This window comes from Eimeria acervulina, genomic scaffold (assembly GCF_000499425.1).
Source record: "Eimeria acervulina Houghton genomic scaffold, Eah_scaff536, whole genome shotgun sequence".
NCBI lineage: Eukaryota > Apicomplexa > Conoidasida > Eucoccidiorida > Eimeriidae > Eimeria > Eimeria acervulina.
In genome coordinates, this window is record NW_013547278.1 from 559 (window position 1) to 23,046 (window position 22,488).

General features: G+C 53.8%; 5 protein-coding genes across 5 annotated transcripts; 3 read left to right on the forward strand and 2 right to left on the reverse strand.

Moving 5' to 3' along the window:
* Nucleotides 1-606: 606 nt before the first annotated feature.
* Nucleotides 607-1,757, forward strand: EAH_00041890 (hypothetical protein, conserved; the record flags this gene model as incomplete). Its single annotated transcript, XM_013391771.1, has 2 exons — nt 607-1,152; nt 1,299-1,757. 2 exons carry the CDS (start codon nt 607-609, stop codon nt 1,755-1,757), a joined length of 1,005 nt encoding a protein of 334 aa, XP_013247225.1.
* Nucleotides 1,758-2,966: 1,209 nt separating this feature from the next.
* EAH_00041900 (proteasome PCI domain-containing protein, putative) lies at nt 2,967-6,771 on the reverse strand (the record flags this gene model as incomplete). Its single annotated transcript, XM_013391772.1, has 10 exons — nt 2,967-3,223; nt 3,286-3,456; nt 3,579-3,658; nt 3,915-4,024; nt 4,298-4,411; nt 4,599-4,704; nt 4,948-5,563; nt 5,834-5,996; nt 6,101-6,361; nt 6,670-6,771. 10 exons carry the CDS (start codon nt 6,769-6,771, stop codon nt 2,967-2,969), a joined length of 1,980 nt encoding a protein of 659 aa, XP_013247226.1.
* A 4,870-nt stretch (nt 6,772-11,641) lies between these two features.
* Nucleotides 11,642-13,778, forward strand: EAH_00041910 (hypothetical protein, conserved; the record flags this gene model as incomplete). The annotated part of the gene is made up of 4 exons (XM_013391773.1): nt 11,642-12,488; nt 12,553-12,640; nt 12,865-12,945; nt 13,157-13,778. 4 exons carry the CDS (start codon nt 11,642-11,644, stop codon nt 13,776-13,778), a joined length of 1,638 nt encoding a protein of 545 aa, XP_013247227.1.
* Nucleotides 13,779-16,423: 2,645 nt separating this feature from the next.
* EAH_00041920 (hypothetical protein, conserved) lies at nt 16,424-19,374 on the forward strand (the record flags this gene model as incomplete). Its single annotated transcript, XM_013391774.1, has 2 exons — nt 16,424-19,076; nt 19,199-19,374. The coding sequence occupies 2 exons, from the start codon at nt 16,424-16,426 to the stop codon at nt 19,372-19,374; spliced, it is 2,829 nt and encodes a 942-aa protein (XP_013247228.1).
* Nucleotides 19,375-20,522: 1,148 nt separating this feature from the next.
* Nucleotides 20,523-21,875, reverse strand: EAH_00041930 (hypothetical protein; the record flags this gene model as incomplete). Its single annotated transcript, XM_013391775.1, has 1 exon — nt 20,523-21,875. A coding segment is annotated over one exon (1,353 nt), but the record flags the coding sequence as incomplete, so codon positions are not given.
* Between the last annotated feature and the right edge of the window lie 613 nt (nt 21,876-22,488).

Below are 22,488 nucleotides of genomic sequence, written 5' to 3' on the forward strand. Positions count from 1 at the left end.
TGCTACCCATGGGGCCCAGCCCACTCTAGATGTCCAAACGAGAGGAGATGCATCGCACACAGTGTCCGAATCAACGGCACCTAAGGAACTTGTTTATATGAATTTCTACCACTGGGTTCTTAGCTCAGCACTGACGACGGCTTTTGCGCGAGGCTCGGCGCGCTCCCCCATCCCAAGGCCCCCTAATGCTCAACGCCTCACCTGTCGCCAAACGCTGGTGGGACGACATGAAAACTCCAATCATATTGTTCCAGTTGGATGTTTGACGCATCTATACTAGAGTTACATCTACACGAACACAACTGGCTAAGTGCATGCAACCTGCCCTGTCTTGCAGCAGTAGCAATATACTGCCGGTGGCTGCACCTCCTGAAGTTTTGCATGCACAACTTCCCATGATGAGACAATTACCAATTTCATCTAATGTATAGGGGCCCAGACACTCAAGAAAGGCTCCGTTTCGTTACGGGTTCCCCTGGAGCAGCCCCAATTGCAGCCAACTGGACCTTGCGCACGCCAGCCAATTGCAGCAAACTACGGAAGGACGCAGTACAATCCCGGCCAAGCTGTACTTGCAGCAGGACCACGCGAAGCAGCAGGTCTGCCATGATTTCTCCTCCGACCTATGCGGGGCATGGCAGATTCCAAGCAGTCAGAGGCCGACGAGCGCAGCGCCTACTATGGGCTTCTCTGCACCAGCAGACTCAGCGCGCAGCAGCAAGGCCTGTGGAATGGATGCAGCAACAGCGACAGCAGCAGCACGCGCTGATGAGGAATCCGTTGCCTCCCCTTCCCCGTCGTAGCAGCAGTTTCTCTCATGTTGGTGCTTCCATCCGCTGCAGCGCCACAGCAACCGCAGCCGACGCATTGCAAACAGAAGGAGCAACGGCAACTGCAAGGCAACCGTACACCTTTAAGTCTGCTGCTCATCGTGACATGGTGGTCCTCTCAACCCGTCTGCACCTGCTGGATTTGCTGCTGCAACGCTTTGGTCGTCTAAGGACAGCAGAATGCTGCCTGCTCCGTGAGGCCTCTAGCACCCCGCGGCTGCTGCTGCTTTGGGCAGACCTGCTGGTGGAGAAGGATCCGGAGCACCCTCCTGCAGACGCGTATTTTGTGCCCCCGGAGCTATATCGCTTGCCAGAGGTCAAGGTAAGCAACAGAAGCAGAAAGCGCATCAGCAGCGCCAGCTTCAAGCGCCGCGAACGAACTACAGTACATCTACGTGCCGCACGCGTGCGGATAGATCGTGGCTTTTAGCGGTGAGGTTGTTGCAGCCGCTGCTGTTGTTGACTCAGGCTTTGCTGCAGAGGGATAGAGAGCTGCGTTGGCTAATGCAGCGTATCGATCCAAAAGGGGTTGGGGGTCGGTGTGACTTCTCAAGGGACTGCGTCCCCGTCCCCCACTTCCCGTCGGTGCTGCAGCAGGAGGTGCCGCGCTTTCCGTACGAGCCACAGCAGCTGGAATTCCTGAGAGACACCTACGGACTGCTAAAATGGCCCTTCAGACCGGTTCGACCCGCAGCCAGAGCAGCAGCAGCAGCAGCCGCAGCAGGTGTGGCTGCGGGCAATGCCGAAGTGCCGCAGATATCACAGGCAGAGCCCACGACTGAAGGAGTTGCTGCTGCTGTTGCTGCCGTTGCTGCTGCAGTAGACTGCGGAGACGTGCGGCGTGCCAACAGCAAAGTACGGACACGCTGCTGCACGGATGCAATATATTCACCGGACGAGACAGAAACAGGTGCATATGTCTGGTAGTGAGCTCGGTTGGTGCAGTGCCAAAAGCAACTGCTGGCGCTGCTGGAGTTGGTTATATATTGTCACAGCAGTTGCCTTTCAAATTCCGTCACTTCACCTGACAAACTACAATTTTTAGTGAAGTTTGTATTTTCTCCTGTGCCTACACACAAGGAATAGCAGCAGTCCTTGCCCCGCCATACGTACGCATCAGTGCACCAAAGGCAGTTATCCCTCGGCATCTGGCGCCAGTCTCAGGCGTCCTGTTTGTGGCCTAGCCAACGGGTTGTCAATATTGCTTCATTTGAAAAGCTAATGGGCGGAAATGCCTGCCACCGAGGAGAGACACCCTTTGTCAATGCATCGAGTCTACAAACTATGCAACTGTGCTGAAGTCTCTGCGCGCTCCTAGCTACAGCCAGCAGTTGGGCAATGCAAGAGGGACGCGGCGAGTCGTCTCTGCTACTTATCATGCTATTTCTGTCGGACACTAGCTAAACACTAGGCAGGCTTGTGCTTGGGCTCGTATATCCTGGGTCTCTCTGGTGTTGTGTTGTTTTTGTCTTAAACATGTTGACCCCCCAGCCTTCAGTAGCCATTGCAACAAATACCCCCAATCCCTTCCCTTAACACAGGCCGTCGCTGTCTCCGTCAGCCTCCTGCTATCTCCCGCCCAATAAGCCGAGGCAGCGTTTCTACGTTCGAGCAGACGATGCACAAACCACAATGCTCCAGAATATAAACTTTGCTCTTTCAAGAAAACCCAATTTTATCCCAGCTAAATTCCTCGCATTAACGCGAAGCAAATACCTCAGCCCGCTGCAACTATTGTGCTGCTGCTGCAGCTCCTTCAAACGCCGCAGCCTTCACCACTAAGCAGCAGCTGCTACAACCATGGCTACTACGACTGTTCCGGTGCAGGCAGCCTCTGTGCTTCCGGCGGTGAACTTGTCGGAAGAGAACAAATGTTTAGTCCTGAGGACAAATACATTCACATAACACCGCCGGGATCCTTGCAGTCGGATGGCCCCTGCAACCGTCGTTCTGCTTCTCTGCACCTGCCACCCTGCCTCGCATAAACCATCTTTCCTAACTCGTTCAAATGCCCTTCTTGCTGAAAGCCTTTGCGCTGCCTATACCATTGTCAATTGCATTGCAATGCCCTAAGCTCTCTGGTGTGTGTAGGGTTCCTTGATGCTGTTGATCGACTAACCATGAATGCTGAACCCGTCAGGGGCGATATCTTGCGGGTCTCGAGGCCCCCTTGCGAAGCTCCTCTAAAGGCCCCTCGACCGCCTCTGAAGTTAAACCCCGACGTAACCACGCTGGATGACTCCTGGCCCCTGTAGAACCCGTCCCTGCCCGCATCTCCTCCACCTCGAACCCATCCGCGGCCTCTTCCTCTGCCTCTGCCACCCCCTGCAAGACCGACGCCGAAGTCACAAAGGCTAAGGACCGAATAAGAATATGAAACAAGAACCACGCACCTACACAAACGCTCAAACACAAGCAAGACCATGGAGACTCTAGATGCGAGACGATTCCGAACCTCGGACTGCATTGGACTCCTCATCTTTGTTGTAGCCGGGCCTCCCAAGGTTCTGAATAAGCAAACTCGTGCGCATGCCCAAGTTGCGGGTCTTGTCAGTCACCAACTGGTACAGACTAGGGGGGGCCCCTGCCATCTGTACACGATTTTTTTCGCTGTCGATGCGCGCCTCTGCAATAGCAGCAAGTCGAACACCAGCAACAGCACCTCATGCACACGCAGCTGAACCCGCCTAGTAGCAACAGCAACGAAACCAGACAGCGCTAAACACAAAGCACGGCAGCGGCACTAACCCAGCCTCGCATGAAGAATAAGATTGACAATCCAGCGTTCTGCAGCCTCAGGCACCATGTTGACCTTCTTGGCGATCATCCTGCGGAGGAAAGACAGTGCAGAGGAAGGGGCAATGCCCTCAGGTGAAGACGTCCGTTTTCACTCACACAGACGCACGGTGATAAACTGAACGGAGCACCAAGTGGAAACAGGCAGACATTGCTGAGCTGCGGAGACTACACCCAATGGACAGCACAGGTGAGCTGGCGAACTCATAAAAAGACAAAAAAGAAGGACATGAGACGCGCCGGGGAGACAAAAAGGAGGAAACGAGAGGAAAAAGCTAGCCAGCTCACTCGACATTAATTCGCTTGTGGATGCGGCAGTATGTCTCGAAGATGAGCAGACGAGCGTGTTCGTTTACTGCGCCCTTCAGCGGCTCCAGGAAGAAGTCCGTCTCACACAACTGCAGACAAGCCAAAACACCCTGGGCCCCCAGCACTAAACACCTAGCCCGCCCACCAGAAGAACAAGGCACAGGGAACAACAATCGGACGAACGAAACGAGCGCTTGCCTCCTTCCAACGGCGATAAAAACAGATGGCGCGTCTACGGGGCAACTGCCAGCGAAGAGAGGCAGCAGGGAGAGAGAGGGAGACAACAAGAGCGAGGGCGTGAACAGTAGACGTGCAAAGAGAATAATAATTACAGAAAAGCGCATAGAGAAGACCAAACCCACTTCTGAGATGCTGGTGATGTGCTTCTGCGCCTCGTCAAAGTTGAAGTCAAGGAAAAGAGCCTCCAGCAGCGATGTGAAGGCGTCCGTGTATTTATTTTTTGTGTGGCCAATGGCCTGACCAACGACAAACGGTGGATGCACAGGAAAAATAATAAAAACGACTTTAAAAGAACAACAAGATACATGCCTAACAAATACACCTCTCTATTTAAAGGTGCCTCCTAGCTTCTTCCCGCACGCTGCTCGCTCGTCTGTTGCTTGCAACTATTGGCCCTCTCTGCTCGTCTGCGCATTCCCTTACCCCCACAATGGCCTGAAAGTGGTCTTTCCTCTTGCGATTCATTATGGCGTAAACGGCGTAGTACCGCAGCAAGTGAGGACAAAGCAAGTGCACGCATGTGAGGTTCCTGAGACAGGCAGAGATAGCCAAACAAAGGGCTGTCGCGTACACAATAGGGAAGGAAACAGCCTTCAAAGAAGTGCAGCCATATACAGCTGCAGCCACTGTCCCTAGCCCCCAACAAATTCGCTCCTAAAGGCGTGCATAGCAAACCCGCCTTCATCGCCAGAGGAAGAGCAAAATCCAGCAGCAGCCAGAGCGACGCTCCACCCCATCGGCAACAGCAGCAGCAGCAGCAGCAGCAGCTCACCGCTCCTGAACGACCCAATCCAGGAGTGCCGACCAAGCCTGGTTTCGGCAGGACTGTCCTTTGGCGTATGTCAGGAGGAGGAAGTAACGCAGCAGAAGCCACATAGCCCAGTGCAGGAGCCACGCCCTTTGTTGCAGCTGCTGCTCCCGGGAAAATATCTTGCTCAACGGAGTCTCCGGCCCTATACCCGCCGCTGCCTTTAATGCGGCCGCCTGGGACTGATCCAAAATTTCAGCAAGACGCAGGATGCACCGTGCAGCCTGCAGGACCAACACCACAGCAGCCGCAGCAACTATGGAATTCCCGTTTGCTCCCATCGGCCGCAGCTGATGACCCTTGTCCTGCAGCAGCGGCAGCTTCACTGGTGGGAGAAACGGAACAAGCGTCAGAAGCAGCAGCAAGAGAGGAAAGAAACTAACACCGTGGGCTTCTATTGCGCCAAGGGCCTTGTCCTTTCCGTCCTCTCCGTCCTGGAGCTGCTGCAAAAGCGCTTCCTCGCTCTCTGCATTGGACTGCTGGCCCTTCGGAATATCTCCAGCGGGCTCAGAAAGCGTCAACAGCAAAATGCAGCAGCAAATGCCCCAAACACACGACACGGGGGTCTGCATGTCGCCACCTGAAGCCGCAACAGCAGCATTGGCACTTGCACTCATGTCTTGTATGTGAAGAGCGACGAACAAATGGAGCCTCCAGCCACTGGATAGCCACAGGTAGCGGTTGCCTAGCTGCCATCACTTGCAGCTAGCCCGCCTGCTGACCGCCCATCTCAGTCACGTCCCCAGCAAGGGGCCAGTGAAGGGCCAGCGCGAGTAGCGGGATGCTAATGTGCACCCCCCGGGAACCGTTCAAAACAGTTAAGACTCAACACATGAAGGGTGGGGCTGACTGTCACTGGTAAGCTCGGAGAGTGTGTTGAGGTAGAAGTCCAAGTGGTGCAGCGCCTTCTTGTAGTCCCCCAAGGAAAAGGCCACGCGGGCCAGACGCACAGGCACCATCTCCACCCGCGGGATCTCCGCCAAATTCGGAGTCGTGCTACCCTCCTCCCTGTTCTGTAGAAGCACCACCACCCGCAGCAGGCACAGGGGATGCAATAGAAACACCTGCCAGAAAAGGGGGCAAATTGACTGCTGCTGCAGACTTGAGGATGCCCGACCTGGTAATGCCATTGCAGGATATCTCGAAGTCTTTTTCTCTCTAGTTGGTTTCCTATCTTCCTCTGTTGTTCCCCTTTGAACGCCTGCAGCGCTTCTTCCAAGGCAGCACTCTGCTGCTCCCACTGCTGCAGCTGCTCCTCGGGCTCCTCTGCTTTTCCTCCCTGCTGCTGTACGAGTTCCCGCAAACGCTGGGCAATACCCTCTGGGGTCTTCGGTAGGATGGACTCTAACAGAGCGTCGGAGCTACTCTCTTCCAGCAACTGCAGCAACAAGTGATGCACAATCCAAATGCTAAGGGTTTCTCCAGATGACGCCGATCACTGCTGGCTCCCTCCGGCGCTGTGCAGCAGGGAACGTCTGCCTTATATTGAGCAAACGCCACCTGCAGAAACTCTGTCGAGATAGCTTCGGCGGTGAAGGGTAGTAAATGTGAAATGCATGCTAAGCGCCAACTGCTCCCCAAAGCATTAATGCCACCAAGCATGGAGGGCGAAACAGCGAGAAAAGAACCACAGGCTACTTCGGCCAAACGAACAAAGAACGCAAGCATACAAAATGCACCACCCACCTGCTGAGAACGCAGCCACTGAATGACAGGAACGGCCATGTGCGGTTCCCAGAAGAAGGACATCCGGCGCACAAGCGCCAAGTTCTCCTCAGTCGGCCCCATCGTCACTTCACGATCAACAGCCAGGCGCATGCACACCCGGCTTCGCCTATACTTCCCTGAAGCCGCTGCTAAAGTGCTGCTGCTGCGGCTGCTGTTGCCGCTGCTGCGGTCCGGTGTGGCTCTTGACGGAGGCTGGCGAACCCGCTGGTGTAGTGCCTGCGCAGAATACGTCCTCCGTGTGGAAACCAAAAATAACTAAATAAACCGCTGCAAACGCCAAAGTGGAGAAAATGTCGCAAATTTCCCGTGGATGCCGTTGCAGGGTTCCTTATGGACTCGGACTTGTGTGGGGTGGCGGAAAAAAGGAGAGACAGCAGCAGGCTCAAGAGGAAGAAAATAGTACGCTCTTGTAATGCACAAGAACTCTCCTGCTACTACAAAACATAAAACCCGACGGACCATCAACGAGACCCACCCACGACACCAGCCGCTGCCGTCAGCCAGTAAAGCGGCGTGCATGCGCAGCAGCCCCGGCCGCATCTAGGCTGTCTTTCTTTCTTATGGGGCTTCTTGTCTCTGCTCACCCGCGGCAAATCGTGCAGATAAAGTATTTGAAGTCTAGATCAATGCCATTTTGTCTCCGCAGCGGACACACGAAAGGTGAGGTGGACAGCACGAACTGCGGGCCCCACCCTGTGCCGTACCCTGTTTGGAGCGTGGCCCGCCTGAAATTTGAACTTATATTTGCAATTGCTTGCAGGTTGCCTACTGAGTTCTAAGCTAGTGTTCAAAACTACTGACAATGTTAGTGCATGCATCGGAAGCGGGCCTGAGCAAGGCCCTGTCTGCGGTTGGTACATGTTTCTGCTACTTGCAAGCAAGCCTACTGAGGGACAAGGAAGTCTTAAACAGTTGCCCACACACGCACACACACACACACACACAGTGCTCGTAACTAAAGTACTTGGCCATTTGGGTGGATCCTCGAGAGTGGCAATAGGTCAAAGGAGTTTTAACGAAGTAGTCGGCATCGCGTCCCGTGTCCCGAAGTCCTGGGCTCAGAGGGGAAGTAGAGTTAGGCGCATCTCTATCACAGAGACTATGGTACAGTGTTAGGAGCATGTATGTGGGGTTGCCTTGCAGTTGCAGCAAGTTGCGTTGCAACTCAACGACACGCTGGACACTAAAGGTCAGTTGCTGTTGTGGGGGCACCTCTCTAAATCTGTTTGACTCTTCTGCATTTCATGGGTGTCTTCGGTTAAGATGGACTATTGTTTTACTTGGCAGAAACGCGTAGTTCGTCATGGCAGGCGAGAGCAGCCAACCCCCACCACCCGCTCTGGGCTGCTTGGAGAGTTGCACTGGTTAGCTGTGGCAGCGCTATGCGGGAAAAGTAGGGAATAGCCTTTCGATGCCTTCTGCAATAATTCATCAAAATTCATCCCTTTTCTTCTCTGACATACTGGATAAATACCAAGGTTTGTCCTCCAGTGGGGAGGCGACCAACGCCTGCTCGCCTTGTCGAATTGGAACGAGCGCACTGCCCGCAACTCACCCAGTGGAATATCTCTTTACGGTAAAAACGCCTCATTAAGAGAGCCTCCATCCCTGCCGATCGTTCAAATATGAAGCGTTCAGATGCACGGGCAATGGAGGGACTCCTCTTAACTCTGTGGAAATGCATTTTCGTATTCAAATCCTTTTTTAGGAGACAGGAGAGTAATAGCTAAACCTAAGCAATGATACAGTTACTCCGGAGCGCATCCGGACCATTTAAGCTTTTTGATGAGCCTTAAAATGTTGCTTTACTCCAAATTCGGTAAAAGGGGCCACTATTGTGGAGCAAGGGAAGCTATTCATAGAACAGCATATTGGGAAGTCTCGCTCCTTGGTAGGCAGAACTCCAACGGTGAACACAGACCCAACATCCATAGGCACTTTATATAGGATACTTCTAAATCGATTTTTCACCTCTCAGCGAAAATTTCACTTTCACCCCTTTGATTCACCAATCTTCCATTACCTCGGCTAGCTCAAGAATTTCACTGCCTGGCTGCTTCCCCGTGGCCCAGTCAGTTACCAATTGCCTTCCTTCCTAGGATAGCCATACTATGAACCCCCACCACTAATATACATTATCCCAACTTTATGGGAAGCCTGGCCGAAAACTGGGAAGGCCGCATCTGCGGCCTTCGCTGAGTCGTCGACGGCATGCCCAGGACTAGGTCGTGATGAACTGGTCCAACATGGAAGCCCCATATCATGCTAATATGCCCCACTGAATTGGTCTCGTATTTTTCACCCATAGCCTTGTCGATTCTCATGTCTTGTCCGCCATCCACAAGGCTTAGTCATATAGACTCCGCCAACCAATGCACAGGTAGGTTGTACTCCTCGCTGTAGCACCAGACATCAGATGTGCTTCTCATTCTGTACCTAGAAGCTCCTGAATATTTATGCGAACTTCGATAAACACGAATGTATCTCGGGGCGGAACGGCGGGCGCCTCCACTGCCACCCCTTTCGGCTTCATCAGCGTCGCACGCTGCCTGAGGGCCACAGCGTTTCCCTTACCGCTTGCCTGTTCCCCCGGCAGCGCTGCTAGAGGTCTTGCTTCTCCAGTTCCTTCGCTCTTCTCATGCGTCTGCAACTTCGAATGATGATGTGGCATTAGATAGTGCAAAAGAAACAGATGCGCCGGTCGGTACACCAACCTGGCTCTTTAGTACAGTGTCAGTCGCTATTTCTTAGATTTTTCTGAGCGAAATTGGCATTCAGAGCGCCAGTATCCACAGGCTTTATATCTGGGTCATTTCCACACCCGTTCTACTCCTTCTCAGCGAGCGCAGTGGAAGTGGCTTTTTCCTCTGAAATATTTCATATCTTGCAAGGTCAATCATATCCTCCCTTAGTTCCCCTTCCGCGGCCTAGCCGGTGAACAGTTGCTTACCTCGGGGGAATAGCCCTGCCGAACCATTCATGTAGGAGCTCCCAGTCTACCGTTAAGCTTCTCTTCACCAAGGACAGAGCGCTACAGTACTCGCGATGTAGCGCTCGCTCCATAGCTTTCTTGCCTGAGTTTTATCGAATCTGTCATAGCCCGTCCCCTTGCCGTGCCGGGAATAAGTCTACATCGCAGCGCATGCTGGGAGGTTTCTAAAGCCCTGATGCACTTAGGACAAGGTGTGCCCTTGCTAATGTATAAACACCATTGTTGTGCTCCCCACTCTGAAAAGGAAGATGTCAATAGCAATTGTATGTCTCCGGTCTCGGGGTGCATTATAGAGACGAAAATACACTGCTGGAGAGCAAGGAACACCTCCACTGTCGACGCCCGTCATACCTGGACGCTCAGCAATGGCGAGGGCATTCTTCACGAATCCTTTTTCCTGTTAAGCCACTTTCCACTGGATGGGTTATAGGTATTGAACTGGTTTGAGCGCGATGAGTCTCCCAGCCGTTGCTCATTTCTTCACCAGACAGCAGGTCCTGGTGAATCACCACTACGCAAAAGGAGAAAGGGGATGAAATTTTGATAAAGATTTTGGGAGTGAGTATAACTTCTTTGGAAGGTTTTTCGAAGCACTTTGGCACCACTCACTGATACACACCTAGCCGTCTTGCTGTCGGGGGTAGGTTTCGCTGCTTGAACCTTTCCAGATGAGCAATACGACACCAAATGCAACGGGAGGGCGCAGCGCCATCGTGAGCTGGAATCGAACTAAAAAGAATGTGGGCAAGAGTTCTTAAAAATCAACTGATCCCCTCCAGTCCCCATACGTTCTTGGCATAGCGGCTCAAGGAACTGGGTTTGGGGAAGAGGAGGCGGCCTGACGTGAGTTGCAGTGCACCGAGTTGCAACTAACGCTGCAAGGTATCTTCACATACAAGCGCAACCAAACCCACTTTTGCTGTCGGCGCTGAGACTGTAGACAGCCCGTGCAACACCAAGCATGCACAAACGGAGCCTTAGCGACGAAGCACGGATTCAACTGATACCTGTAGCCAAGGGTAAACAACACAGAAGTCTGAACTCAAAAAGCAGATATAGAGCCGTCACCTGGTGTGAGCACGGCGAGGTTCATGGTGATTCTGGTGAAGTTGTAGTAATAGGCATTTCAATTTCAGTGGTGCGACTTGCCTCGGCCCGCACAGCATAACATCTAAAGTTTAAGTTATGAAACAAATGATAAAACAACATGGATAGATAATATTATGTAATAACTCAAGTTTAGATAATGGCGGGCGCCACGGATGGGCGTGCATTCGGTGATGAGACCATCGAGCCTTGACCATACTTTGCACGCCGAGCATAACGGCAACAGGGCACTTCAATTCTTTTTCTATTTTTATGAATTGAACAGCAAGAAATCGTCAATTTTGTAGAAATGGAGGAGTTATTAGAGGTTTATGAATGCAAGCTGGGGAATTATTTGTGATGGGTTGATGCTCGATAAGCTACGTTGTGGGAAGCGACCACCTGAGGACAACCGGATTTCGCAGTGAGAACAGTCATTTTTTCAAACGTGTATGAGATATATTTGCGAATGCACCTAAGGTGATTTTATAGGAAAGTGGTCACGCGTGGAGGCGAAGAGAGAGCATCTGCCTTTCGTGGGGCGGAGGTCCGGGGGGGCTTTCTCCGAGCTCGTTCCCGGTTAACAACATGGACACTCGCGTTAGTGGTTCAGCAGCAACTCGATAAATCAGGACAGGCGCAGTGGTCTAATCAGGCGAAGTATAGCACAAAATGGCTTAAAATTAGCATTTTCCGTGCTTTTTATCCTTGAATTAAGCCAAGCGAATATCATTGACGCTATTTCACTCGGTCGAGTGCCGGGCTGGTTCTTCGACTCCTGCCATGTTGTCCACAGCTTTTTTATGAATCCGCTTAGCTTAGAATTTGTAACGTACTCAGGGTGGCTGTGAAATGCAACTAGTCTCATGGGCTCGGGAGCCTCACTTTTTCGTGGACCAGCGTGATGACCAAGCACAGAGATCAGCCTGGCCTCTGGACAACGCTGGCTACCCTGGGAGCTTCGCTTCTCCCAATACTTTTGGCAGAAGACCCCACCTGACAATTACAATTAGCATTGCCATTATAGTTGTTTTGTCGGCTGTTCTGACAGTCTACGTTTGCCTCCTTCCCAGGAGCATGAGGAAATGGAAGGCTCCAATTATCCGTCGGCTTTCGTCCAGTGATGATAGAAGCGAAGACGAGTGCCAGGACTTGCTGGCCTCACGGAACACAGAGGGCGAGGAAGAGAACATGGAGCCCTCGCAGCCCGTAACTATCTTGGACGGATCACGCTCAGGACTGACCAGTGGACGAAGGAAAAGGAACCATAGCAGGGGTGCCGCAGTCGAGGAAGGGAAACGAGCAAAGAGGCCATGGAGAGAATATGGACAGGACACTACAAGTAAAGGTCAAGGCATCGAGGATGCCCCATCACCTTTGGCTTCGGAGCCTTTTCCCTCCAGCACTCACGCACTGCTTATGGAATCTCCCTTCAGTCCATACCTGTCTGCCGAAGGTGGAGTACCGGAAGTAGAGACCTCAGAGGACGCTGAATCTGCTGGGCCTGACTGGCTAGACATTTTCGTGGGCTCGCCACCAGCCATTGAAGAGTGGTTCGTGGACTTCTTTCTAGATCCGTCCTCGACGTCGCTCTCGGCCATAGACAGGGAGACGTTCGGTGATACAGTACAGCATGATGAGAGGGAAGACAGTTCACCGGCTTACAGTGTGGCCTCTGCCACTACGGAACAGGAAGAAGGTCAGTCACTACCATATGCAAGAGGGCACGCGATAATACCCCGCTTTTTTTTTGGGTAACTCAGGATTTGCGGGGCTGCCAGGATTCCTGCGGTTGGCTTTGCAGAAAAGAGGAGCGGATCAGAATCACCGGAGAAGTTTCGGATCCCTGCGGTGGGACAGCACTTTTCAGGATTCACGAGACTTGCATGCAGTTGGATCCCTACTGGATTTAGCGCCAATGTATTGAATAACACATTGTCCTGTATGTTTTACTGGATTGCTGCATCTACGGCGTGTTTGTCTTTACCTCGAATTGCTTTTCTCGCCGTCGTGGGTATCCCTTGTTGTCGAGTTTCGGCTACAGTTGTTTTTTTCTGCGGTGTTGCTTTTTCCAGGAACATTCATATGCCGCTGCTGCACCGCCCCCCAGCCCTCCTAATACCTCTCAGCCTTCCATGCATGCACAGACACCAAAGGTGAGTGGACAGCAGGCGCTGCTGCTCTCTCATCGAGTGGCTGCGCTGCACCTTCAGCAAGCAAATCTTTAACAGGCTGTTCTGCGAGTCCTTTACTCTTCTTGCTTCTCCTCTTATTGGCTTTAACTGCATTATCAATAGGAGTTCCTACGCGTCATACTGCGTGGCCGTTCCTTGGCGCTTGCCATCGTCTTCTTTGTGTTCCGTGTAGCTGTGATTTGTTTGCTAAGGTGGCGGGCAACTGCCCGGATCCATTACATCACCCCTTCTATAGCCTACCGAGGGTCGGTCAACGAAAACATATGGAGCCGTTCGATTTTAGGAGAGCGCGAGGCTTCCCTCGTTTGAAACCGCTTTCCGAAGTACTGACGCCGGTTCGGGTCCTGCTACGCAAGTCAAAACTTGAACATGAAGACCTCCAGCAATTGATTATCTTGGCCGAGAAACTCGTCCAGTGTGCATTTGGTGTGGACAAGGTTCTTGAGAAAGCTCTCTTACCGTCTCAACTCGCTGAGCCACTCACGCGCCGTTTTCTCTTGGCGGATGGTTTGTGGTCCATTTGCGAACTGGTTGGTGCACCAATGAAGAAGGAAGAGTGGTGGCCTTTTCTTGCGGCGAAGCTGTTGGACATTCCCTCAGCGCAGCGGGCTCGTTTGAATCGCCATTCGCTCTCTCATAAGTTGCTTGCGGCGTTAGAGGTATTCGCAACTGGGGCGCGTCCTGATGCATGCACAGTCGTTCAACTGAAACGAGAAATTTTCTGTAGTCGGAGCGCCCCAACTGTTTTTCGCGCTAATCCATACAATCCGTGGAGAGAAGACGATATGTGCTGATTTCTTGCGGATTCCACATCAAAACGGACCATTTAAGAGGAAGCTGCATATTACACACGTACAGGTGATTGCCTCCACGAAGAAGACCAATTTGGCTGAATTGCACTATGGCGTTTGCTCCGTCCAAACTGAGCCATATGGGATAACCAATCCTCATTTCGGGATATCAGCGAACAGTAGTATACCCTTCTAAGATACGCACAAGGGACCGCTTGTCTTAAGGAAAGAAAGTTGCCTAGCGGGAAGGTACTGCAAAACATAAAACCAGTTGAAGCAAGCTGACGATGGGAGATTCTTGGATTCTCCGCCGTCCCAGGTGTTGCGATTTTGCGCTCGTGTTGCTCCTGTCTTGTTGAAGGGAAATTACCGTTAAAGTGCGTTGTATCTTGCTTAACTATTTCCCAGGGCATCGCACTGAACCATGGTTTGGCGGGGATTTCGTGCGGTGCTCAGGCAGTTATTTGTCGCAGTTCAGGCCTCTGTTGACATGGCCTTGTCTGGCGTTTTATTGAATGCCAAACCAGCCAGAAAAAGGATTGTAATGCAACGAGATATGTTGTTGCTTTATGAATTTCGATGTGGTCGATGTGGGGGGTGGGTAGAAGGAAAGGGACGAGGACGATGCATGACATTATCGCTGGTAATTGAGGGCCTCGAAAGAATAGAAAATGCACCAGGTGGACCCTTGACGCAGGCGCCAGTGCGCCGGAGCGTGAACTGTAGCAAGCAGGTTGAAGCTGGCAAGCCATGATACTCACTGTGCAAGGAATTGTCAACTTTGTGCGCATAGATCGCTCGGTCAAGTTTTGCATGTGAGTTTTAAAGATGTAATGGACTTGCTGCTCTAAACGCTCACTCGGAGGACGTCGCATCGTTTCCCTTGGAAGTGCCGAAGAGTTGCATCTACGCTGCAGAGGGAAAACCAGATTTTCAGCAAAACCACAACGCTGCCATGAAGGGCGACACTTGAGTGCACATGCTCCTCTGGTCCTCGGCCTCACGAGGGGGAAGTAATGCTTGCAGGGCAGCGCATTAACTCGCAGCAAGGTTTGCGCTCACGGCCAACACTTTCCTGCAGCGTAGCTCCTTGGCTGTTGGCGGACAAAGTCGTCTGTAGTACGTGAAATGCGATGCATCTACAGAGCGTGGTACGTCTGCGGGATTGAAAATATATTTTCGTCGGTTGACGAGAACGACAGACTTGCGTCCGTGGCGTTGCCTTGCACCTGCCATGAGTTGCAGGGTACAGTGCTGCAACTCATACCAGGCTGCTTCCTCTCCGTACAACTGCAGGCCCTTGGGCTGCTGTTCCCAGGACGCCTGGAGCCTCTTGGGGGAGATCCCCCCCCAAAGAAAAAACTTCTGAGCAGTTTTTTCCGAAGTATTTTTTTGGTTTCTTGCTGCTCATGACGGTCCATTGCTAAAGTCGAAGACCCGAGTTGAGGCTGCTTAGAGCCAGGTGAGTGTTATACACCTGCCTATCTCACGGTGTTAGCGCCAACTGGGGGGAGCTCTGTTGCAAGTGTTGCTTCTAGGCGTTCTGCAACTCTGACGGAGTGTCTGCTCTCCGTATCAGCTACAGGCCTTAGCGCCTCTTTGCTATGCACAGCCTGCCGGGAGCAGCCTTTTGGAGAACACTTCGAACACTTTACTATTTTTGGCTCTCAGGCGGCTTACCGTCGACTGAGGACACTCACTTCACTGTTCACAGTTCCACCTGCCGTTCCTCCTGAAATAAGCGTTTGTTTTCAATATCTTTCAGCCACCTTTACAAGATATAGGGGCCCTTCAGCAGTCGCCGTACCACAACTTGCGCAAGGGGAACGCCACCTGTGACCGATTGCTGACCTGGAATAATACGCTTGCTGTGGCTATTTAGCCTGCTCATGAAAATGAATCGGGGATGTTTACTTTATACGCAAACTAGATAGATCAAATACTTTGAAAAACACTTGCACCCACGGTACAGCCACTGCTTCGCTGCTACAGCAACAGGGCTGGGGGGCCCGCCGGTTCAACTGAGGCCCACCGGGAGGAAGGGTTCAACAACGGCAATTGCTGGCAGGCGAGAGAGCGGCAAGCACTCGGTTTTACCGGCCAGCAATCAATAATAATATGGTATATACAGAAAGGACACTAGCTAGCAGCTGCAGAGTTGTCGTCTTCGGTGGTCACACTACAGCAGCTGCTCCCCTTTCTGGGGGTGTTCCCGCTACTAGAGGCTATCTGTTAAAGACCCATGCGGTGTATATTTACATTCGGGACTCAATCCCCTCGTGTGGACGGTAGAGGGCAATGCAAGCACACAGCTGACAGCACCCAGCAGGGGGACTCAGACAGGCGCCCCAGCTACAACAGTATCAGCAACTAGGACAGCAGCAGAAGCAACAACTAGGGCTGCAGGAACAGCGAATCAGAAGGGACGGCAGCACCATCAGCCCCATGACAGCAAGGCAGCGTTAGGATTTCTGCAGGGGGCTTGCGAGTAGGAGCATCTCGCCCGTTGCATCCCGTTGCATCCCTAGCGTCAGCAGCAAGAGCAGCAGTGCCAGAAAAAGACGCATCGCCAACACACTGGATGACCTACTAACGATGCAGCAGCGTCTGCTGCTACTGCTGCCTCGGCTGTTACAGCTGTGTGGCAAATGAGGGATCCGTGTGGCGAGCCTTCATCGGGGGGCACCAGGGGAGGGGGCCACTTGAGAAGGGAAAGCTCATGTAGGTCTACATACAAAGGCGTTGGCTGCGTCCGTTGCTTTTGTCCTTTCATGGATTATCCCGAGGCAGCAAGGCCCCCACTGCTGGGTGTTTATGTAGATGAGGAGGAAGCAGCAGCAGCAGCGGCAACTGTCGCTTCTCCGGTGTCTGCAGCAGCAGCAGCGGCTGCAGAGCTCGCACGTTTAGCAGCAGGGAAGCTGTTGCAGCAGTGGGGCCCCAGAGCATGGACAGACCCTAGGGCGAGGCGGCAGGTGCTACTACCTGGGGCTGGAGGCATAGTGGTTTGCAGCGAGAAGTTGCTGCTGCGCTGCAGCACACTGACTGGAGTGTGCAGCAGCAGCAAACACTTGCCTACTGCAGCCTGTTGCTGTTGCTTCGCCTCCCCTACACCCAGGGGCCCCCTCTTGGTGGTTGGCTGCGTAGACGGGGCCCTTCGGGTCTTCGCGGGAAGAACCCTGCGGCTCCTTATAACGCTGCAGACAACGGCTGTTCCTGCTGGGGCAGATTCTGATGCTTTTGATTCTTACAGCCTCTCGAGCGCTGCTGCTTCAAAACGGCGGAATTCTCATTGCGGAGTCTCCGTTGCAGGCTCACCCGAAGAGACCGAGGCAAGAGAAACACCACCAAGCAGGTCATCTCGAGGTGCAACAATGACTGGGGCAGCGACTGCCGCATGCACTCCGTCCTCTGCTGATTTTATTCCAGCTGCTGCTTCTGTATGCAGTTTGCAGCAAACACCCACCTGCTTGTTGCTCGTTGGGAACAACGCCCTTCTTGCTGGACTGGGTGGCGGCCTCGCTGCCGCATTTTTTCTCGAGAACTGCCGCCTTGCTGCAGTTTACCGGATGCCGCCTTCGGTTCGGTGCTTTCTGCAGCATCAGCAGCAGCTGCAGCAGCAGAAGCAGCTTGCCCTTTTGCCAGGACACACAGCGGCAATGCAGCAGCTGCAGCTGCAGCACTGTCGCGATCAAGCAGCACGGAAATGGCGGGGGGAGCCTGCCAAGCTGCAGCAGCCTCACGGCGGCAGAGGCAGCAGTAGCACAGGCAATAGCATTAGCCCAATTCAGCTCGCTTTAGAGGCCCAGTTACCTGTCTGCTGCTTGTCGTCTGCAGCAGCAGAACGCCTGGTGGTGATGGCGGTGCATCCGGAGGGGTGGAGAGACACACCTCTGCCCCGCAGCAGCACCAAGGAGAGCAGCAGAAACAGGAGCAGCAGCACACTGCATCGGTGGTGGCGAATCTCTACAAATGCTACCTACAACAGAGCGCCTCTTCCAGCTGCTGCTGCTGCAGAACCCAGTGCTGCTGCGGATATGTGGGGCCCATGCTGCAGCAGGAACATGAACGCAGCGAAGTCTCACGAGGCACGTGCAGCAGCACGTACGACAGAAGCAGCAACAGATGTAACAAGGGCAGAAGCGAACGCAACGAAAGCAGCAACAGCAGCAGTTGACTCGATGGAGTCCGTTGCTTCTTGGCCGCTGCTGCTCTTTCAGCAACATACCGGTGTCTGCATAGGGACGTTGTGGGGAGGCAGCTCCCGCACGCTTGCAGTGGGCCTGGGGAAGCTCCTTATTCAGCCGCGCAAATGCGAGCAGCACCAACAGCAGCAGCAGCAGCAGCAGCAGCAACTGTGCTGCCTGGCAGTAACTACCACGCATGTCCACTTCTGGCAGCAACAAGATCTTTCCTACAGCAAAGGAAGACTGCACCAAGGCTACAGAACGCAACCACCTCGTAGACGGCAGGATCAGCAAGCCCGTGCTGCTTCATCTCTTTCCGGCTTGATGGCTGATGCAGTTCATCAAGGACGTGCAACAGTAGCAGCAGCAGCAGCAAGTGCAGCCGCAGCAGATGCGGCTGCATGTGCAGCAGCAGCAAATGCGGCAGCGCGACTCGAGCAACAGCGGCTACTTCACGAGCAGCGAAACGGAGATGCCACCGTATGTCCTTCTTTCCTTTGCGGGTGCCGGGCCTCGACATGTCAGCTCGCCGCCGCGACAGCAGCAGCAACAACAGCAGTAGCAACACCAGCAGCAAGAAGACAGCCAGAAACGGAGAAGCCTCAGGCGGATGAAGAAGGAGGCTCTCCAACCGCAGCAGCAGCAGCAGCACAAGCAGCAGCACAAGCAGCCGCACAAGCAGGAGTAGCAGAAGGTGGCTGTGTTAGTGGCATCTGGTGGTCCCTCCAGGCCAGCCTCCCTCTCGCTCTCCTCTTGTCACAGCAACGACAACAGCAGCAACAGGAAGAGCGCTCATTAGCCGACGCAGTCCTTGACTGGGGATCTAAACTAATGGTGCTATTGCCCAGTCGCAGCTTCAGCTGTTGCTTGGTCTCGTGGTGCATTGGAGAAAGCGGCTTGGAGTTGCTGCCTCTTCGCTGGGTGCAGGTGATCTATATAGCTGCTCTTGCTGCTGCATGTCTTGATGCAGAAGCTGCATCTTCACTTGCTTCTGGTGGTGCAGGTGACTTAATTGCGGTGCTGTGTGCAGGTTGCTGGGACGGGACGGTCTCTGCAGAAGCCCGTTCTGCAACGGCTTTGGTACGTCGGTGGATTTTGCTGCTGCTGCTACCATTTGGTGCGGCTTTGATTGCTGCTGCTGTCCCTTGTATTTTTGCAGCAGTTGCCGGTGGCGCTATGGCTACGCGCGCTAAAGCTGTGAAGCTTTCGTTCTACCAGCTGCTGCTTTTGCTTGTCCAGGTGTCGGGAGTGCCCACGGCCGTGCTGCAGCTCTGTTGCTGCCCCCTTTCCCTGCTTGTTTGCTGCGCAGGTACCACCGGGGGCTATTGGCGGCCTCTGCATCAGACGGCAATGTCCGTCTGCTGTTTCGCGCGAACCACTGCCTGCAGGAACAGCAGCAAGAGGATGGGCAATGAGAGGCATGTGAGATCTTGCCTCCTCCTGCCCTTGAGTACGGAGCGGCACAAACTAGATGAACTGCAGTTGGTTGGCTTGCTAGCCAGCTAGCTAGCTGGGGCAGAGCTGCTGCTATCCACCGTTAGCTAACTTATTAGAAGCAGCAGCTGCTCACGCTGCTGCAGCAGTCCGTGCCTTTCGTTTGCCGTGCCTCAGGCACGCAGCTGGTTTGGCCGTAGCTAGCCGGCTAGCTTTTTAGAACTGGTTGCCTGCACAGTGCCGCTGCAGCTGTGGCTGGCTGATTAGCTGTTGCGCACACTCGCGTGTGGGATGAGCAGGAGGCTGCAGCCGCTGCAGGAGCGAGAGACTGCTGCTGCAGCTGTAATCATTTTTTGCTCCGCCAGTCTATTTAACAGCGTCGCAGTATTATGTTAGTGTACAAATAGCGCCTTTTGTTTGAGTTTCGGTGCACCACAGTGTGCAACGATAGTCCTTGCGGGTACGGGGAAGGTAGCAGTATCTCCTGCAGACAGTTGCATGAAGGCATCCAACTGCTGCAGCTGTTGCAGTGCTGCTGCAGGTGGTTGTGCACTGCGGCTCTTGGAAGGGAACTGCTGCGTGGGTGCTCGTTGTTGGACGCGGAGGATTTTCCGTCTGTTGCTTCAGTGCAGATATTTTTCACTTGTAGGGCCCCAACGGCTCGGTTCGCATTTCCGTGTTCGCTCCAAAGCGCAGACAAACAGAGCAGTTGCTGGCAAGGGGTGGTAGCAAGTATGCTCGAGACAAAGAGAGAGTGAAAAACCAAAAAAATGGAGCCACAAAACGAGAGGGGGGGGAGAATGGCTATTCGTTGCCTTGCGCGGGCTGGCGACGGGGCAGTGCAGTCACAGCAAAAGCCCAAGAAGAGGTGAAGAAAGATACGTGCGGAGAGAGGAGGCAACGAAGGACACCTGGGTGAGAAGCAGGCAATCTACCCAGAGATGCAGACAAAGCAAAAAGCCCAAAAAACCCAATATCCATACAGATCAACATAATGGCGGGCACGTGCTACGAGAGCGACAAGAAAGCCGAGGGGAACCGGGAGACAAAGCGGGGAACCAAAAGAGGCCAAGGCAGACAACTAGGAGACAGGGAATTGCCAGAGGGAGGGATAAAGAGGAGGGCAGCTTTAGTTGTCCGTGAAGTCTTCATCCGATTCCGCCGTCGGCTCTGATGTCTCCACATCTCTCGCCCAGTCAGAGTCTCGGGGGTCCTCTCCCTTGCGCACCCCAAACCTCCTGCGCTTCCTTCGTCGCCACGTGGGCGGGAATCTTTGTTGCTGCTGCTGTTGCTGCTGCTGCAGCTGCTGCTGCAGGCGTTTGCGGCTCCGAGCGCCGCGATGCAGGGGCGATGGTGCAAGATCCCCCCTCTCAGCGCAGCTCAAGTCATTGCCGCAGGAAACTACTTCATTCACCATCTCCCTTATAAGGCTAGCGCGCGTCTCTTCGCTTGCCGTTGCTGCTTCTGGATTTTCTGCTGCTGCTCCCTCTGACGAATCTCCCTGTAAGACAATGTTCAACCATAGCCTTCCCAGTGTGGCTACAGCATGGCGCTGCGAAGAAGCAGCAGCAGCAAACAGCCGCCACGCAGCCTTCTCCTCTAAGATTGCGGGAGGCAGCGGAGCGGTGCTGCGTTTGTTGCGGCGAATTGACATGGGGCTCTTCTTTGCTGTTGCTGCTGCTGTTACAGAAGGTCCAGGGGCAGCTCCAGCAGTGGGCAAAGCTGCTGCAGCGCCGCAGTCAACCACTCCACCTTTGCGCGACGGCGGAATTTTGCTGTTGCTGCTGCTCCTGCTACTGCTGCTGCTGCTCCGACGGCCACGCTGTCGCATGAGCTCCCAACCTCTCTTTTGCTGATGCTGCTGCTTGACGCCTTTTGTGCCAGAGTCGCCGCACTCGTGGCTGTCTATATCCTCTTGTACAGCAGCAGCGTCGCTGCCGCCTTCAGCTGCATTCATGACATGGAAGCCCTGCAAGAGAACAGATCTCAGTTTTGAGGCAAAGCACCCACAGAAAGCCGCAGTTAGAGCAGCGACCTGACGGTGCTGCTGCTGCCGTTGCTGCTGTTGCGGTGAGTGCAACAATATATCAACAGCAGCACCACAGTCAACGGCCACCCCTTTTAGAGCAGCTGCTGCATCGGCTGCCTCTGACGGCTTCAGAATGATCGATAGCAGCACATCAGCAACAAGCCTCAAGTGCAGCAGCGCGGCCAATACAGCAGGCAGCAGCGGCAGCAATCCTACGGGGGTCTGTTGCAACCACGGGGCGATTGCTGCATCTGCTGCAACCGCAGCTAGCGAAGGCGGCAGACTGCCTATCCATGCAGCAACACGTGTATCAGGTTCTTCTCCTGCCGCAGATGAGCCGGCAGTCTCTGCTGCTGCAGGCGGGAGACGGGCAGCGAGACAAGCAAGAGCCTCCACGCTGCTGAACCGCCTCAGCTGGGCCACAAGGCCGAGTTGAATGTCCGTGGGTGAACCCTACACAGCAGCAGCAGCAGCAGCAAACACGAAATCATCAACAGAGCTGCCAAAGCCGTCTGCGGTGATGAGGATCCAGTGTCAACAACCGCAAACAGGACAGCTGATACCTGCAACAGTAGCAACAGTAACGTACTCTGGAGCTTCCCCTTTTCGTGAAAAAAGCAACAAATGCGGAGACAGCGGCAGGGTCTACTGGGGTAAATGGCGAGAGCAGCAGTGCAGCAACAGGCGCTGCTCCTTCCTCCTGCAAGTGCAGCAGCTTCGAGCTGCTGTTGTCGCTGCCAAGGGATAGGCATTCTGCTGCTGTGACGTCTACTGCAGCGCGGTGTATGCACAGCAGCAGCGAGCTATCCAGACATTCCTGCAGCCGACCAGCAGCAGAGGCAGCACTAACGCCGCCGAGCGCTTCTTGCAGCAGCAAAGAAGCAGCACGCGCCACTGTCCTGCTGCTACAAAACAGCAGAGCAGCTGCCTGAGGCACCAACTCGCTGTGATAGAGTAACCCAAGCCTGATACCCACAACGCACACCTAAGCGCGCTTGGGGGTGGGTATATATATATATATATATATATACAGACGCAGGGAACGAGAGGCAAAGAGAGAGAAGGA